General features: G+C 42.0%; 1 protein-coding gene across 2 annotated transcripts in view; it reads left to right on the top strand.

The window, feature by feature from the left end:
* Ift80 (intraflagellar transport 80) overlaps positions 1-19,173 on the top strand; it is a 107,761-nt gene that overhangs the window by 25,257 nt on the left and 63,331 nt on the right. For both annotated transcript variants that reach the window (XM_076932498.1, XM_076932499.1), the window contains 3 exons: positions 12,764-12,873; positions 17,440-17,529; positions 18,686-18,823. In XM_076932498.1, coding sequence (XP_076788613.1) covers positions 12,764-12,873; positions 17,440-17,529; positions 18,686-18,823 — 338 coding nt within the window. The remainder of the gene's footprint in view (positions 1-12,763; positions 12,874-17,439; positions 17,530-18,685; positions 18,824-19,173) is intronic.

The raw sequence follows: 19,173 nt of genomic DNA, 5'->3' as shown, positions 1-19,173 counted from the left end.
CATATTGGTGTGATAGTAGATTTGGTATTGGAGGAAGTTAATTTGATCAGAGGCAGGAGAGGAGGAGGCAAGAAATCAGGCAAGTGGAGCAGACATTTTGGCCGATTCCAGATGTGTGGGCAACAGTACTGAATTTATAGTAATGTAAATTCAAAACAGAATTGAGCTCACCAAGGTGGTGCAAGACTGGAACCTTAGCACTTGGGCTAGGGTGCAGTTGAAGCAGGAAGAACAGAAGTTCAAGTCATTATTTGCTACATAGCCAGTTTGATGATAGGCTGGGCTATAGGAGACCCTAATATTTCAAAACCAAACAACAGTTGCAACACACCTCCAAAAACCAAACCAAACCAACCAACCAAACTGTTATAGGGAGCCTACCAGAGGAGACTACACAGACACAGGCCATAGTGTTTGTAGCCAGTTGAAAGTCTTTATTCTGTAAGGGCTAAAGTTAACCTGTAAGCTCTGCTTGCCCAAGGACAGATAGCTTCCTGAAATACTGGGGGGCTTATGTAAGATAACAAGTGTATGTTTTCATTTCGCCAAACAAGGTAGTTGTCCCAATTGTACAGGATCACACTAGGTAGGAAAATATGTCGGCAGGAAGTACGTCAGGATCCATGTTTGTCCCCAATTGGGCGAAGGTGAAAAGTGTAAGGGTCCAGATTCCCCAAAGAATGATACTCCAGACTCAAGTAGTATATAAAGGCAGAGTGTTTTATTCTGCAGAAGTCCAGCATGCTGGGGTCTCCCATTACCAAGACAGACACCCAAGTGAGCTCACCAGCCAATTTAAATAAAGCACATTGGGATTCCAGGGGAGATGAGCTTTATCTTCCTTCATCTCTAGGCATCTTTATCTTCCAGAACCATTATGGGGCATTGACTTTTTCTATTAGTAATTGACTTGCCTGCGCTTGCTGAGTTCTTAGGCCTAGCCTCCTTAACTGCCAGTTTGAAGCCTGGCATGAAGTCAGCTTGTCTCATCCCTCTCACCACCCCTCTTTCAGTAATGGATCATCTCAAATCCTTGAGATGTTTTTGAGGCCCCTACATTATCGGCTCCAGCCAGCTCCATCCCAAGGAGAGAACCTAGTAACACAGCAGAGATGGCTACCCTTTTAGCCCGTATGTTTGGAGGTGCTAGCTGGTTGAAGACATCCTCTCCAGAGTAGTAAGTCACTCTGGGTACAAGCTCTACAGAACATAAAAAACCTTAGTCGTATTTACAACCAGGCCATAAATGCATGGGGAAAGCCCTGAGGTACAAGCCCACCAAGCATTCTCTGGGGGGCAGCATGTATCCTGCAACAGTAGGGGTTACAGTGCAGTTGCAGAGGTGGGAATAGGCTTCAGGTACCTTATTGCTAATGTAAAGTCCCTGTCCAGTAACCAACAATTCTGTGTTAAGTGTGGACAGAGAGGAGTTAAGAACTGGCAGTCCAATCAGCCTTCCTGCCAGCCATTGTGAACTTGATGACAAGGTTGTTGCATGCCAGCAGGATCAGGAGCTCGGGAGTTGCAGTTTCAGTGGGTAGACAGGGTGTGGGGTGACTGTCCATCATTCTTGAGGCAGTTCACCTGGGAATCTTCTCTGCTGGGACCTCAGCTGCTGGATCATCTCTCTCTCCTGGCAGGCTTAACCTGGGAGTGGTGTATTAACTTCCTGATCTCATCCATCTTAACAGCCTTGGGTGTGGTCAGGATCACAGTGTGAGGCCCTTTCCAGCAAGGTTCCAGAGTCTTGTAGTTATGTCTCTTAATCCAGACTTTGTTATTTGGTTCAAAGCAATGAGGGTTACTGGGAGGAGCAGACTCATACACCTGGTGGATGGCAGGCCAGAGTTGCTTCTGGACCTTATGGAGTGCTTCCAAGGATTTATGTTGGTCATATTCAGCTAAGATATCAGACTGGACGTTAGGCAGCATGGGAGGGAGCCTCCCATATAAGATCTCAAGGTGGGAGGATCTAAAGTATAGGGGATGTTCCTAGCCCTACATAAGGCATAAGGTAGGAGAGATGCCCAGTCACTGTCAGTTTCAGGGGTCAATTTGGTCAAGGCCTTCAGGGTCTGTCCAATTTATCTTTTCTATTTGCCCTGAACTCTGGGGTCTGTATGCACACTGTAATTTCCAACTGGTCCCTGGAACCTATGCTAGATACTGATTTACCTGAGAGATGAATTCTGGTTCATTGTCAGATCCAAGCAGGGCAGGCAAACCATACTTGGGTATGATGTCTTCCAGAAGCTTCTTTGCCACTATGTTGGCAGTCTCCTTTGTAGGGTAGGTTTCTACCCATCCTGGAAAGATATCTATAAAAACTAGCAAATACTTGTATCCACATGTTCCTGGTTTTATTTCTCTATAATCTATTTCCCAGTTAGCCCTGGGCCGTTGACCCCCGATCCTGGTTCCTGGAGCGGCTCCTTGATTGGGGCCTGAGGAGTTCACAGCCTGGCAGGTGGCACAGTCTGAGATTACCTGATCAACCAAGTGTCCTAAATCAAATACTTTGTCCCTTGCCCCTCACAGCAGTTCCTTTTGTTTTCGGTGACCCAGGCATGAAGCTTGCTGAATCTGCTGGAGGCGTGGCTTAGCGGACTCCTTAGGTGGGATGGTGCAGCCTGCAGAGGCCAGCAAGCATCCGTCTCTTCTGTAAACTCCTTGGCATTTCTCCTGATGGCCTTTGTTTTTAGCTGTATATTCAGGGTTGGCTCTGAGCACAGGGAGCAGCAAAGCTACTAGGCTGTTGGCAGTAGAAGCCTGGGTGGCCTGTTCCCCTCGGGCTATTTCTGATGTTCCTTTCTGATTCCCCAGGGCAATGCATTATTTGAGAGGAAGCCATAATGTCAATAAAGCAAGTATTCCCTCTTTATTTTTTTTATTTTTTTTCCTTTCGCAGTCAATAATCCCCTGTCAGTATATGGACCCCTGTACATGAGCCGTAGCAAAGGCATATGTGCTGTAGCTGTGGCTCCCTTTGCCAGCTTTAAAGCCTGGGTTAGAGCCTTTAGTTCAGCTTATGGACTGTAGTTCCTGGTGGCAAAGCAATTGCCCAAATAACAGAGTCCAAGTCCGTTATCATTGACCCTGCGTACCTGATTCCATTCTGGATGAAGCTGCTCCCATCTGTGAAGTAGATACATTCCATATCTGGCCAGGGTATGTCAGTCAGGTTCTGCCTGGTGTTCTAGATGTGCCTCAGAACTATGGAGCAGTCATGCTGCTCATCTGAGGACGGGTCAGGTAGCAGGGTGGCTGGGTTTAGGGCAGATGATGGGCCATATCTTATGAGAGGGGGATTCAAAAGCAGAGCCTGAAAGTGCATCAGTCTAGCATTGGACAGCCACCATCTGGGTGGATTCTTGAGGGTCCCCTCAATAGCATGGAGGTTGGTGATAACAAGTTCCTGCCCCATGGTTATTTTGTCAGCATCCTTGACTAGCAAGGCAGTGGTAGCTATGATGGCAGGCTGGCAGTTTTTGGGCCACTGGGTCTAGCTTCTTAGATAAACAAGCCACAGGTCTTTCCTGTGGTCTGAAAGTTTGGGTGAGCGCTCCCTTTGCTATCCCCTTTCTCTGATCCACATACAGGTGGAGAGGTTTGTGAATGTCTGGGAGGACCAAGGTGTCTCCAATAAGGCTTTCTTGGAGTCTTAAAAGCCATGTCAATCTCATTCAATCTCAGGAGTCCATTCTCCTTTGTCTTCTTGGCCCCTGGTGGCTTCATATAACAGTTTGGCTATCTCAGTGAGCCCTGGCACCCAAAGTCTATAAAACCCAGATGATCCAGAAATCCCCATACTTGCCTTTGGGTTGATGGAAGTGCTAAGGATGGTTTGCTTAACGGAAACTAAAATAAATTAGTTGGGTCATCTTGATGTTGGGTTCCTAGAATAGAGCTGGGTAATTTTCCATGGGTCTTCCCATCAAAGAGATCAAATTGTAGTTAAACCTAAAATGACCTCAGCAAGAATACAAGGTGGAGGATCCTCTGCACTGTCTTGCCCTGTACTGTAACAAAACAAACCAGAAAACTCTGAGTAGGTCAGGAGGAAGAAGTGATTATCTATCTGTTAGGAGCTCGCTCTAGTCTGTTGTGACAGGAAGAGGACTAGGAGGAGGTTGGGATTTGTAGAGGATAGCCTGTGAGGTGCTTCTGAGAGGTCCTTTGTTAATGAGAGAAGGATTTAAGAGAAGCATTGATGTGGCCTTTGGGAGGGGAGGAGGAGGCTGGAAAGGGTGGATACTCTGTAAAAGATGAAGAGGGCCCGGAGCAGCGATCGCTTTGAATGTGGAGACTTCGAGTTTTAGTTTGTAGGTGTCTTTGGGGGAAATGGAAATGTGTTGAAGATTAGAAATAAAGGCTAAATAAATTTAACTTGGGAGTAGTTACATAGGTGAAGATGAAGAACTGAAGTCATGGGGAAATGGGGAGGTAGCAGAGGGTAGAACCCGAAGAAACAAATGCTGTTATTTACAGTTTTTTTTTCCTGACCCAGTGACATCCATAAGCAAGTTGCTTTGCTGGAATGAGTTCCATTTGATTATCTATCTTTTGCAAGTAGAGTGAAAGTGAAATTTTTTAAAATTTAATCTAATTTTTTAATTTATTCATTTTACATTCCACTCACTGCCCCCTCCCAGTCACCCTTCACACAGTTCTTCTCCCCTCCTCTTCTCCTCTGAGCCAGTGCGGGTGTGGGTGGGGGTGGTGGTGGCTGGTGTCCCCCCCATCCTGGCACTTCAAGTCTCTGTGAGGCTAGGCACATCCTCTCCCACTGAGGCCAGACAAGGCAGCTCAGCTAGAAGAACATATCCCACATGTAGGCAACAGCTTTCGGCATTGCCCCCTGCCCACACTCCAGTTGTTTGGGACCCACATGAAGACCAAGCTGCACAACTAGATGTGTGGAAATGTGATTATTTTTGACAGGATCTTGCATGGTGACCCCAGCTTGTCTGAAGGCACTGTGTATGGAGCAATCCTGCTTCAGCCGCTGCCTGCTGGGATTACAGGTGTGTGCCACTGTGGCTTAGATGACAAATTAGTTCTTGAGTGCTTTCTACCGTGAACAACAAAGAAGCGATTGTTGATGATCCTTTTACAAAGCCATTGCTAGTGTACTGGTTAACAGGATTGTTTAGTTAGTGCTAGGCTCCATTCTAAGTATTTCCATCCACTCTGTAGATTCATATAAAAATCTAGGCAAAGGCAGCCACTGCGTCACATTAGAATGTATTTTGTTTCTAATACATCCTTCAGCAACAGAAAAACAACGCTTTCAGGGGATACTGTTATGGTATGAATGTGAAAAACACGGTACATTTGACCAGGTACTTCCTTAAAACAATCGAAATACACTTTCTCAACTCCTCTGTGGTTTAAAATGCTCTCAAGGGTTGAAAGAATTTAGATAATTTGTTTTACAGAGAGATAAGGGTCTGACATTTAACACAACCCCAGGTGCATGTGGTTTCTTAAAAAATGTCAAAAAGATCACATGACTTTAGTATACCAAGTCAGAAAAACAAGATCTTCTTGAGTGTTTTAACTGAAATGGAGCATAAATAAAAATTTCCTACACAAAAGCCAGAATTTATTGTAAAATGATTATGTATTTCTATTTTTGTTAATGATAAAATTAATAACATCTTTTTACATACTTTACTAAATTCTTATTTTAAAATAATTCTATCTGGAACCTAAATGTATTATTTTTCTACTTTGCAAACTGAGGTACAGCATGGTTAGTGCTTTACTTGTTTGTTTTGTGACAGCATCTTGATGGAGAGCCCTGGCTGGCCTTGAACTTGGAACAGTCCCCTTGCCACACTCCCTTAAGTGCTTGGATCACACACTGGCACTACTATGCCTGACTACCATGCTTTAATATGTATGTTTTTAACAGTGGTTTAATATTATGAATCTGTCTCAAATGCTAGTAAGAGAGACTCATCATAAATCATTTTCTTTGTGAAGTTGTTCTCTACCTAAATAAATGCTGTTCATCCAAAGTACCCACATCGGAAGTTCTTCAATATTTGATTGGAGAAATGTGGTTTAAACACTTGTTTGTAACAAAGAAACTACATGTTTCACTTTCTAAGCTTACTTGGTTTTATTCTCTAAATCACTTTTCTGAAACACTATTATTATTTAAAAAACTGTGCAGGCAGGAAATAAATTGACTCCTTGTTCTCACATGGTAGGTAAGTATTCTGAAGGAAGGTTTGTAAACAAGGAAATGGTGACATAGCCACCTTAAGAGGGCCTCAGCTCAAAATGTCAAATCGAGAAGAATGAACACATCCCTGGCTCTTAATCCTACACCACAACTAAAGTCACATCCTGTGCAACTACATTTTTTGTTTTAATTTAAATGTTTTAAGAATTTTATACATGAGTATAGTTTATTTGCATCATTTCTTCCCTGATCCTCTACCCTCTCCTACTCTTCCCATGCCCTCCTCCCTTGAAGTCATGACCTGTTCTGTAACTATTCTTAGTTTTGATTTTTTACATTCTGTTTCTAATGTAATGGCTGGTATTGAACTCCATATGTAGATCCAGCTGGCCTTGAACTCACAGAGATCTGTCTGCCTCTAACTCCAGAGTACTGGTAATAAAGGCATGTATTGCCACCATGCCTGACATTGTTGTTGTGTGTATACAAAACATACTGTTGTGTTTGTACACAGCCTATTGAGTTCATTTAGAATTGCCTGTATGCTGATCACTTGAGATTGCATAACTATCCAGGGCTTCTCCCTGTAGAAAATGTATTTTTCCTTTCAGCAGCCACTGTCCATCTTGTATCTTTTCATTTAGGGGTGGGGTGTGATGAAAGTTTTCCTCATCCACATTGGCATGTGGCCTGGTTTGTGCGTTATACAGGTGTAGACAACCATATTGTTTAGACTTCATGGTCATGTCTAGAAAACACTATCTTCCTTCCATCAGATATTCTGATCCTCTGGCTCTTACCTCTCCCTCCTCTTCTCTAATCTTCCGTTAGCCATTGTCTTAGTTGGGGTTACTATTGCTGTGATGAAACACCACGACCAAAACAAGCACCAAACAAGCCAGCCAGGAGAAAAGGGTTTATGTGGCTTGCACTTCCAGAGCACTCTTCATCATCAAAACAAGGCAGGACAGGGTAGGAATCTGGGGACGCGAGCTGATGCAGAGGCCATAGAGAGATGCTGCTTACTGGTTTGCTCCCCTTGGCTTTCTTAGCTTCTTATGGAAGCCTATACTACCAGCCCAGGGATGGCACCACTCAAAATGGGCGGGAACCTTCCACTTAAGTCACTAATTAAGAAAATATCTTACAGGCTTACCTACAGCACATCTTGTGGAGACATGTTCTCAATTCAGGATTCTTTCTTTCTTTCTTTCTTTCTCTCTTTCTTTTTTAAAATTGTTATTGGACATTTTATTTAATTACATTTCAGATGTTATTCCCTTTCCCCATTTCAAATCCCCCACAGAAACCTCCCTATCCCATCCCCCCTCCTCCTGCTTCTATGAGGGTGTGCCCCCACCCACCCATCCACCATTGAATTCTCCTACACTGGGGTGTCCAGCCTTCATATGACCAAGGACCTCTTCTCCCACTGATGCCCAACAAGGCCATCCTCCACTACATATACAGCTGGAGCCATGGGGCCCTTTATGTATGTTCCCAGGCTGGTGGTTTAGGCCCTGGGAGCTCTGGTTGGTTGTTATTGTTGCTCTCCCCATGGGGCTGCAACCCCCTTCAGCTCCTTCAGTCTTCTCTCTAACTCCTCCATTAGGAACACTGTGATCAGTTCAATGGTTAGCTGTGAGTATCTGCCTCAGAATATGTCAGGCTCTGGAAGAGCCTCTCATGAGACAGCTATATCAAGCTCCTGTCAGCATGCACTTCCTGGCATCCACAACACTGTACACTTGGTGATTGCACATGGGATGGATACCCAGGTTGGGCAGTCTCCGGACGGCCCCTCCTTCAGTCTCTGCTCTATACTTTGTCTCCATGTTTGCTCCCTTGAGTATTTTGTTACTCCTTCTAAGAAGGACCAAAGCACCCACACTTTGGTCTTCCTTCTCCATGAGCTTCATGTAGTCTGTGAGTTGTATCTTGGGTATTTCAAGCTTTTGGGCTAATATCCACTTATCAGTGAGTGAATGCCATGTGTGTTCTTTTGTGATTGGGTTACCTCACTCAGGATGATATTTTCTAGTTCCATCCATTTGCCTAAGAATTTCTTGAATTCATTATTTTTAATAGCTGAACAGTACTTTATTGTGTAAATGCACCACATTTTCTGTATCCATTCCAACCCAGATGTTGAAGGACATCTGGGTTCTTTCCAGCTTCTGGCTATTATAAATAAGGCTGCTATGAACATAGTGGAGCATGTGTCCTTGTTATATGTTGAAGCATCTTCTGGGTATATGCCCAGGAGTGGTATAGCTGGGTCCTCAGGTAGTACTATGTCCAATTTTCTGAGAAACCGCCAGACTGATTTTCAGAATGGTTGTATCAGCTTGCAATCCCAGCAACAATGGAGGAGTGTTCCTCTTTCTCCACATCCTCACCAGCATCTGCTGTCACTTGAGTTTTTGTTCTTAGCCATTATGACTGGTGTGAGGTGAAATCTCAGGCTTGGTTTGATTTGCATTTCCCTGATGACTAAGGATGTTGAATATTTCTTTAGGTGCTTCTTGGCCATTTGAGTTTCCTCAGTTGAGAATTATTTGTTGAGCTCTGTACCCCATTTTAAAAATAGGGTTATTTGATTGTGTGGAGTCTAATTGCTTGAGTTCTTTGTATATATTGGATATTAGCCCTCTATTGGATGTAAGATCTTTTCCCAATCTGTTGGTTGCCATTTTGTCCTATCGACAGTGGGCTCTCGTCTTTCTGATTACTATAGCTTGTGTCAAGTTGGCATAAAACTGGCCAAGGTAGGCATAGTATAGAGCTTGTGTTGTAGATGTACCAACTGGGGCCTGGCACCCTATGGTTCTTTATTCTCTGCATTTTGACCATCTGTGGCTCTCTGAAGTAGCTTTCATCTGCTGCAAAAAGAAGCCTCTTTGATGAGGGTGAGAGCAGCACTTATCTGGCTGGCACTGCTAACTAACTGCCTTCTAACTACTAAAGCCCTGGCTGTTCTTTTCCCTTCCAGTCTTTACCAAGAACAACATATGGAGCTGCTGAAGTTTGGGTTTATGTCCTTTAGGGAGTTTGTTAGAGTTGAAGGTTACATTGAAGGTGGTTTGTTTTGTTTTGTTTTTGAGGTGGGCGTCTCATGCATAGTCTAGCCTGGCTGGGACTATTGCTGACCACAGCTAACCACAGTCCTGCTGTGATTCTCCTGTCTCAGCCTCCTGAATGCTAGGCTATAGACTTGAGCCTGTTCGGCCTGGCTAGGAATTTGCTGTTAGTCCCAGGCCTGCTCCAGGCTACTCTAGAGAATATTCTTATTCAGTACAGAAGGAGGAGGTGCAGTGTTCGAGTTTGATCACCTCATTAGGCCTAGGTTCATGGGTTGTTGTATACAGATAAAAGCTTGGATACTGTTGACTAAACAGAATGATTAGAGACTTTATAACAAATGAAAGCTGTGGAGCCGTCCCGAAGAGTTTGTATGGTCGAGGTATAAACTAGACTATCCAACCTTCAGAAGCCACTGATACTTGCTTATGCATGTTCTTACTTGGGGAAAATGGACAAATAAATTTGTCTTAGTGAAACTCAATCCTTGTTGACTGTAGCATGTTGAATTTTCTCTCCAAATAAGTAATTAAATCTTATTGATTGCCCATTGTTAGACTAGAACTCATGCCTATCCACTGAACAAGCTGGCAAACCTTTCTGCTCTTTTTCCCGCAGCTCTGCCCTCACAGCAAAATACACACCCTCCACCCCCATCTGCTTGGAGACAACTCCAGGCTAACATGTCATCACTCCCTGTCTCTCAGTTTCTGGCAACCCACTTGAGAGGGCTCACCCAGGGGCTCAGATTCTGACCATGTATGGACACAGTCTCAGCTCCTAGCTGGCATGCCATCACTCCTCACCTAAACTCTATAAAATACCCTTGCTTTAACCTGGATGTGTGACTTCACTGACCTTCACCTGGGAGATCAGTGAACCCACCCTGGACCTGCCTCCTAATAAATCTGCCTTTACCTATTTCTAATCTGGTCTAAATCTGACCTATATCTGCATCACAGAGGGAGAGAAAATACCTATTACCTATGAATTAGCAAATTCAGATTTTATTTTTCTGGAAATTTAAATTTCTTGAACATTCATTCATTTATTTTTTTTCCATAAAAGCCAATTGCTGTAACAATCTGATCCTAGACAGTTTTCAAAGCCTTGGTTTTATAATTAAAAATGGGTTAATGTTTCATAGATTATATAACCATGATCATTTTGTAATGAATAGGTAGCTAGGCTAAGGTAAGGGGATTACTGATTATTTATTAGTAAATAACCAATGCTCACTCTATCTATTCATATATTCATCCATCCATCCATCATCCATCCATCCATCCATCATGCATCCATTCATCTATCCATCTGTCTGATAAAGCCTTTGTATGTAACCTAGACTAGCTTATCACTATGTGGTCCAACATAGCCTACAATTTGTAATCTTTCTGTCTCGGTGTTGTGAGTGCTAAGATTATAGGCATGTACCACTTACTTGGTTATTATACTCATTTTTAAAAATGAAGGTCACATAAATCATAGTTTCCAGAAGATAGTAGGTAGCCTAGGGAGTTATCAAGTTAAGAGATTCTGTCCTTGCCAAGCATGGTGGTGCATGTACACCTCTAATCTTAGCTCTTAGGATACAGATGTAGGAGGAACAGGGGTTTGAGGCCAACCTGACTATATTGCAAGATCCTGTGTCAAGAAAAAAGTGGGATAGGATGGAAAGATAGCTCTTTGTGAGCAGCCAGTTTCTATTCCAAACACCCACATGGTGGCTCAGAACTCTCTTACCTCCAGGCCCAGGGGACCTGATACTTTTTCTGGTCTCTATGGGTACCAGGCATGCATATGGCACACAGACATAATACATGTAGGCAAAACATTTATACACATAAAACAAAAATAAATAAATGTTTTTAAAAGGAAGGATGGAAAGAAACAAAGTACTTTTCCTAAATGTTAAAGAATACTATGTAAATTCTTGTCAGAAACTAACATCCTTATCAAAATGTGATTTGTGATGGATGTGTTTGACTGTTGCTGTGACAGAATATTTGTCATGAACAAGGGAGGAAAGTTTTCTTTGTACTCAGGGTTTCAGAGGACTTAGTCCATCATGACATCAGTGACATGGAGAAGCAGAACAATTCACGTCATGGCAATCAAAGGACTAGAGAGAGATGGGGCTGGGGTCTCAGGACCCTAACTGATCTACTTCAATCCAGTGTTCAGGATCTCCTGTAATAGTGCTTCGAGCTAGGCCGAGTCTTCCACACTGAGCATTTCATATTCAAACTGTACACATAGGTGTACTTTCCTGTTTGCAGTGTTATTACCATCCTGGCTATAGGCACCACATCTGACAAACTGCAGAACCTGTCCTCCTCTGAGAGTCTTTGATGTAAGACATCGTAGGATTGAGGATGGGGAGATGGCTCCTTTGGAAAAGTGCTTGTCACACCAGGGAAAGACCTGAATTCTCATCCCTGGCACTCACACAGAAAAGCTGGGGTGGTGGTGTAATCCCATCACTGGGGAGGCAGAGACAGGACGATCCATGGGCTTTCTGGCCAGCCAGTCTAGCCCAGTTGATGAGCTTCATGATCAGTGAAAGGCTCTGTCTTAGTCTCAGAAAACACGGTAGAGAGTGATAGCAGTAGATTCTCAGTGTATATTTTATGTAAGAATATACCAGCCTGGTGTGAGCATACTTTTAATCCCAGCACTAGGGAGATAGAGGCAGGTGGATCTCATGAGTTGGAGGCCAGCCTGGTCTACTGTCCTGGTCACTGAGCTCCAGGACATCCAGGGTAACATAGAGAAACCCTAAAAGCCGTGTGTGTGTGTGTGTGTGTGTGTGTGTGTGTGTGTGTGTCTGTCTGTCTGTCTGTCTGTCTGTCTGTATGAGTGTTGAGGCAGTTTAGTTCAACAGAATAGCTCTGTTGGCTGTTTATGGAAAGTGAAGAACACTGAATTTTTAAAAAACCTTTATCTTATTTTATGGATTTTTATAGCATAGTATCTGGAATGTCTGAAAATGGCTACATTTTCTTAGCTAGATCCAAATCAGTTGAAAAGATATGTTTTTGGTAAGGTGGGGCACACTTGCAATCCCAGTGGGAAAGTAGGGCAGGAAGTTTGTTAGGCCAGCCTGAGTTACACAGCAGGCTTCTTTCTCAAACAAACAAAAACAAAACAACAAAGTAAAACATAGAAACACAAAATACAGTGTGTCAGAGGCTCACAGTAGATCTTTATGTTTTTATTTTGAAATTATTAGATTAGTTTGTGTTTCTGTCTCTGATTATTCTATGGTATGAATAGATTAGGGAGAGAGTGAAAATAACACAGAGATTATTTATTCATCTGTGGGGCCTCTCAGACTGGCCTAGAATTACAATTATCCCGCCTCAGTCTCCCTAGTGTTTGTATTGCTGGCCTATGCCACCTAGCCAAGATTTTGATCCTCTTAACATTACTGTCTTTTAAAGACATGAACATGTAAGCTTATCATTTTCCCTTTCTTTTTTTTTACAGGAATACCAGTGTATTCAGTAGCCTGGGGCCCTGATTCAGAAAAGGTTCTTTATACAGCAGGCAAACAGCTCATCATTAAACCTCTTCAACCAAATGCTAAAGTTTTACAGGTACATCTAAGGCCTTTATCTTAAGTAGTTATCTGGCTTTTTGTCACTGCTAAGCCAGGTGGTACTTGTAGTTTCCTGTCTTCTGGTTAGTCTCCTTACAGTCAGAGAGCTTTGAGTTTGCAGGCTTATCAGACTTTATCATAGGCAAGGGAATTTCTTTCTGTTTCCCAAAGGCTCACTTTCCCAGTACTTCAACTCCCATTGTTCGCATCGCTCAAGCAGGTGTTTTGAATTCCTGAGTTGTCATGTGATTCGGCACAACTGAGCAGCCTTCAGTTTACAGAGTCAGTCTTGTGCGTGGGTTTGAGATGAAACAAAGCTAAATGAAACTCCTAAGAGTGCTGATTTGTTTTTAATCATCCTTATCATCTGTTCACACACTTGTGTTTTCTCAAAGGGCCAGCATTGGTTTCTTTCTTTCAGAATGGTTGAGGAATCACTATTAGACTTAGAACCAATTATGTGCATATAACTTGATGAATAATATAGAGAGCATTTGGCTTAAGGGTAGATGTTGTGCTGATATTTACTTGTGTGCTGTTCAGAAAAGAGGAATAGCTATTAGGTCAGAAAAGAGGAATAGCTATTAGGCGCTAAATTGTAAAGCGTAGGTGGTGAGGTGATCCTAAACCCAAGGAGTGGAAAAAACTTGGTTATTCAAAACTGTGTGAGAGAGAGGTAAACAGAACCACACAAAAGCCAAGAAACAGCAATGACTGTTAAGGAAGTTCAGACCACATAAAAGGCAGTGTGCAAGATTTGGTTATTGGATTCTAGCACTGAAAGACAGAAGGATTTCTTTCACATTTTGATGATGACAGAGTAGAGCCTGACTTTTGTCTTAGTTACTTTTCTGTGCTGTGATATTACACTATGACCAAGATGATTTACAGTGTTTACTGATCCAGTTGTCAGTGTGAACCTAGGCTTCCCAGGGCCTAAAAATGAAGGGAACTAAAGTCTTATGCAATAGCCAACTTTATTCAGAGTGTCAGACAATTTATACTCTGAGGGATAAGAAGGAACACATGAGTAACACTTGTAACAATCACAAGAAGCAACTGCTTGTGGCAAGAGCATGTTTTTTTCATAGAGGTATATGAATAACAACAGCCAAAGTAAACTCACTCCAATCTGATACACCGGGGAGGTTCTTGAAAATATTTTCCAAGAACAATTCTGTGTCTTGAACAAACCAAGGTCACGAGACTCTTGTCTTGTTTTCTTGGAGTTTTCTTACAAGTACTTACAATTCTCACATGACTGCATTCTTGGACTGTGTTCCCATATTATAAGAAAGGGCTTATTTGAGGCTTACAGTTTCAGAGGGCTGGAGTCCATGTATATCATGGTAGGGAGTATGGCAACAGGCAGGCAGGCAGGCATGGCCCTGGAACAGCAGCTGGGAGCTCATGTCTATCTGCAAGTAGGAGGCAGAGAAAAAGACACTGGGGATGTTGCAAGTCATTTGAAGCCTCAAAGCCTTACTTCAGTGACACCTGCTAATTCTTCCCAGACAGTTACACCAATTAGAGACCAAGTATTCAAACTTAAGAGCCTATGGGGACCATGCTCATTCAAACTGCCACATTCCACTCACTGGCCCCCATATGCCCGGTGGTCACATCATAATGCATAATGCATTTAGTGAACCTTAAAAGTCACAGTATTTCACAGTCTCAACACAGTTTAAAAGTTCAAAGTACAAAGTCTCTTCTGAGACTCAAGGCAATCTTTTAAGTATAACTCCTTGTAAAATCAAAAAGCAAATTATATACTTCCAACATACAGTAACACACAATATGAATTACTTCCAAAAGTTGTCAAAGGGCTTGGATGGCTCAGTCCTTCCAGCTTTGCTTGCTGCAGCACACTTGTCTCTCTTGGGCTGTGCGCAGCTGTCCTTGGCAAATGTCTCATGGCTCTGGCATCTTCAAAGTCTTGGAGTCTCCAAGTAGACCAGGCTTCACTTTCATAGCTTCATGCAATAGCTTCTCAGGCCTCTATACAGTCCCTGCCACGTACCTGGCCTGAGACCTCTCAAACCATAGGAGAAGATTCTACAACCCCCTTACCCATGTATCTTTCATAACTCTAAAGCTAGAACCGTATGGACCATACTGCCAAGTTTGACTGCTCTCATCTAAACCACTGTGGCTTTGGAGTGAGGCCCTGGGTCACTTCACTTGCTTACCTCTGTGTGATGACAAAGTGTTTTAGTCTCTTTACCGCTCGGCCTTCTTGTCTACACGGCATCAATTCACTAGGATTGTTGTGAGGATTATTGTCTGGTGTATAGTAAGCACTTGACAGAGTAGCTGGTACTGATGTTATGTTATTATTAACCTTTCCCTTTTAATAGGCTAGAGAGTTCAGAAAAGACAGAGATGTAAGGGGAGTGGGGTGGGATGGAGCAATAGATCAGCTATTAAGAGCACTGACTGCCCTTCCAGATTCAATTTCTACTACCCACGTGGCTCATAACTGTTTGTATCTCCAGTTCTATGGAATTTGGCACCCTTGCCTGGCCTCCACATGTACCAGGCATGGCATGTGGTACCTAGACATGTTGCAGACCTCTCTGCCCCACGCTTGTGGGCCAAAAATGTTGTGGACCTCTCTGGCCCAGTTTGGGGGCCAAAGTGTCTCGGACCGTTCTGTCAGTGTTGGAACCCGCACTGCCAGAAGCCTTGGGGGTTAAGTTGTTAGAGCCTGCACTGCCCCAAGCTGCTCCGGTCTGCAGGTCTGCAGGTTGGGGTTCAGCAAGAGAGAGAGTGAGGATGGACATGAGGAATGGAGACCAGACAGAGTGTGATTCAATCCTGTTTATTCTTCAGTCTCTCTTCTTAGAGAAGATTTAGAGTCCCAAGTCTTGAGTTGCTAGTCCCTAGTTCCTAGTCCCCAGTGCCTCAAAGTTCCAAGTTTCCACTTCCAAGTTCTCTTCCAAGTGCCTGCTTCCTAATGCCTAATAACTAACTCCAAGTTGTACTGTCTAACCTAATTCCTAGTTCCAAGTTGTACTCTCTGAAGTGTCTGATTCTCTGATGTCTGCTCTGTCTCTGCCTTTTATATGTTTTACTTCTAAGCCACGCCTCTAAGTCACACCTTTAAGTCATGCCCTTAGGCCTTGTCTCTAAATCTGATCTCTAAGTCATGCCCTTAAGTCTCAGCTCTAAATCACAGCTTTAAGTCTCACACACCCAAGGGAAGACCCTGGGTATCTAAAGCAAGATGTTATCAGAGTGTGCTCAGCTGTTGTAGGCTATTGTAATCAAATCTCTTATCAGGGTTTGTGGCTCAAGATGGCTGCAAGGAATGGCTCAAGATGGCTGCAAGGATGATATCCACCTTCTGTCGGCTCCCCACATAGACATACATGTAGGAAAACAATTTTACACATAAAATACTAAAATAAAATAAAAGTTACATTTTAAAAAGATGTAAGGGAATTGGTGGTGGAGGTTGATAGGCTGCATCAGGTATAGAGTGTTTTCAGAAGCATTAGTCTGGGGCTGTAAAGTCCCCAGCACCCATACTGCAGCTAGCAACTGAGTGTAACTAGTTCCTGTGGATTGGATGCCTTCCTCTGGCCCCTGTGGGGACTACACACTTGTATTCCACATACATGCAGGCAATTGAACACATAATTTTTTTCTTAAAAAAAGCATCAGTTTCAGAATTTGGATAGATGGAGATTTCAAGCAATAAAGAGATGAAGAAAACTTTGATGTTCTATATTTCTGTATAGACTGTGCATGCTGTCTCTGTGTCTGTCATTTATCCATCCATCTATAATATTTATGTCTGTCTACTAATTATTTATATCAATTATTAAGAAAATTAATAATTTAATTTTATAGTGCTATGAAATTAATTGAATTTTATATTGCTATAAAATTAATCTAATTTTATAAAGCACAGGTTTACCTTATAAAGGCTACTTTTATAAAGGCATTTTTCAACTGAGGCTCCTCCTTCTCAGATGACTGTAGCTTGTGTTAAGCTGACAAAAAAACTAACTAACAAATCTGCAATGAAATTAAACATCAAAAACAAGAATGTGAAATTTTTTCACTCATATGTTTGGTTTATATTCATGTGAGTTAAGACATCTGTAATTAGGAGATTTAGAGTCAGCTGATATTGTAGATTATATAACATTTATTCTAGTTTTTAATGCTAACACCAATCTTGAAACAATTTAGCAACAAACAGTTCCCAACTGGATTTCAGGCAACTGAGCAAATTCATAAGCTATAAGCTATAAAGTGGATACTATGTTGCTAGGTTCTTTCCTTGATGTAAGTTGCAATGAAGTAAATGAGGAATTGTACAGTGGCTGTGGAAGGAAGATAGGAATCTGAAAGGCTGTGACGGGGGTATCACTTGAGTTCAATAACTTAGGCCAAGCTGAGCAACACAGTGAGACCCTCAGCTCTAATATTAAATAAATAAATAAATAAATAAATAAATAACGAAAAGGACCCAGAAAAGAGAATTTTTTTTAATAGAAAAAAATATTTCACTTATAAAGTTTTAAGCAATGTCTTTTTTCCCCCTTCATAGTGGAAAGCCCATGATGGCATCATTTTAAAAGTCGACTGGAACTCAGTTAATGATCTTATTTTATCTGCTGGTGAAGACTGTAAGTATAAGGTATGTGTCTTAGCTTCATTTCCTGTTGCTGTAATACAGAACTCTGACAGAAGCAGCTTTAAGAGAGAAGTCGTCTGTTGCCTTACAATTGCAGGTTGCAGTCCTTCATTGTAGGGCAGTCAGGATAGGGGCTGGAAGCAGCTAGTCACGGCAACAGGCAAGAGCAGAGGCTGAGTGCACCCAGGCCTTTACTCAGTGCTGTTTTTTAATGCTTAGAGTCTAGGGAATCATGCTGCCCACTAGGATGGGTCTTCTCGCTTCCTTTGCTGTAATCAAGACAGGGCCTCACAGACGTGTTGCCATGCCAACCTGCTAAACCATCTCTCATTGAGACTCTCTTCCCACATATTGTGTCAAGTTGACAGATAAACTGACCCTCATAGTCTACAGTGTTTAGACTTACTATCTGCTTAAAATAATGAAATCTCAGGGAATTGTTTTGTTTACAATAGTGTATAAAACTATCTTTTAGTCTTTTACCTGTAATAATTGAACAAATTATTTAACAACTTTAAGTGCTATTTAAAGTTCTCATAATAAAAATTTGATTTAATAAGCAGCAACATGTCAATTCAGTTCTTGTTTGTGTTTCAATTTAAATCAATTCATTTCTTTATTCACATATTTTTTAAAAAATCAACCTCCTAGCTTTCTAAATATTGGTCTACTTCAGAATAAAATAAATTTGTGGATGCTATGATGTTTCCCCCTTTCTGTAGTACTGGGACCATGGACATACTAGGCACAGGCTCCCTTATTGCAGTCTTTCCCAGCTCCAACAGTGACGTTTACACTGTCACTGTAGTTACAGGGACTTTAGTTGAAATAAATTATTTTAAAAAAACCAATAGAAATCTCATTTGGCAGAATGAAATTATAGAAAATACTAATCCTCACCAGATTTTACTACTCAATTTAAAGTACTTAAAATGGGCAGATTTAATGTTTAACCCAGGTTTAGTAATGTTCTGAAATACTTCTTTCTGAGGCATGAACATTCAGGAATATTGCTTTGTCCTCTTTGTATGATGGTAAAGTCTGCTTGCTAATCCTATACAGTTATGATTTTTGAGTCTTCACTTGATATTTTATTGGAGGACAGACTTTTTTGTAGTAACGTGGTGATGATATGAGCCTTTACAATTTGATTTCCTAGGTTTGGGATAGTTATGGCCGTGTGCTGTACGGTTCCCAGCCTCATGAGCACCCCATCACCTCAGTGGCCTGGGCTCCAGATGGGGAGTTATTTGCTGTTGGATCATTTCATACTTTACGCTTGTGTGATAAGACCGGGGTAAGTTTCAGTCACAGGTGTGCTGACACATGTGGTGATGTACCACACTCAGTGAGTGCTGTGAAATGTTCTCACTGAAAACATTTGACGAAACCTCTTTGATTTATCAATTCATGATTTATGAGATGAGGTGGTTTACAAATGAAGAGTGGACATATTCTCTGTTATTTGTCTTTTTGGAAATATTTGTTTTGAGTATGAGTCTGAAGGATGGTAAAACAGTTTAACTATTTGGATTTATGACCACTTATAGAGCACACAGCTTTAAAAGTTATTTTTGGTATCAATATGTTTCACATAAAACATTAGTCACATATTTTTGTAAGGAATTAATAGTAAATTTAAAAGTT

This window comes from Arvicanthis niloticus, chromosome 4 (assembly GCF_011762505.2).
Source record: "Arvicanthis niloticus isolate mArvNil1 chromosome 4, mArvNil1.pat.X, whole genome shotgun sequence".
Lineage (NCBI taxonomy): Eukaryota > Metazoa > Chordata > Mammalia > Rodentia > Muridae > Arvicanthis > Arvicanthis niloticus.
The sequence above is the reverse complement of the archived record's forward strand: the minus strand, read 5'-3'. Positions and strand labels throughout refer to the sequence as shown.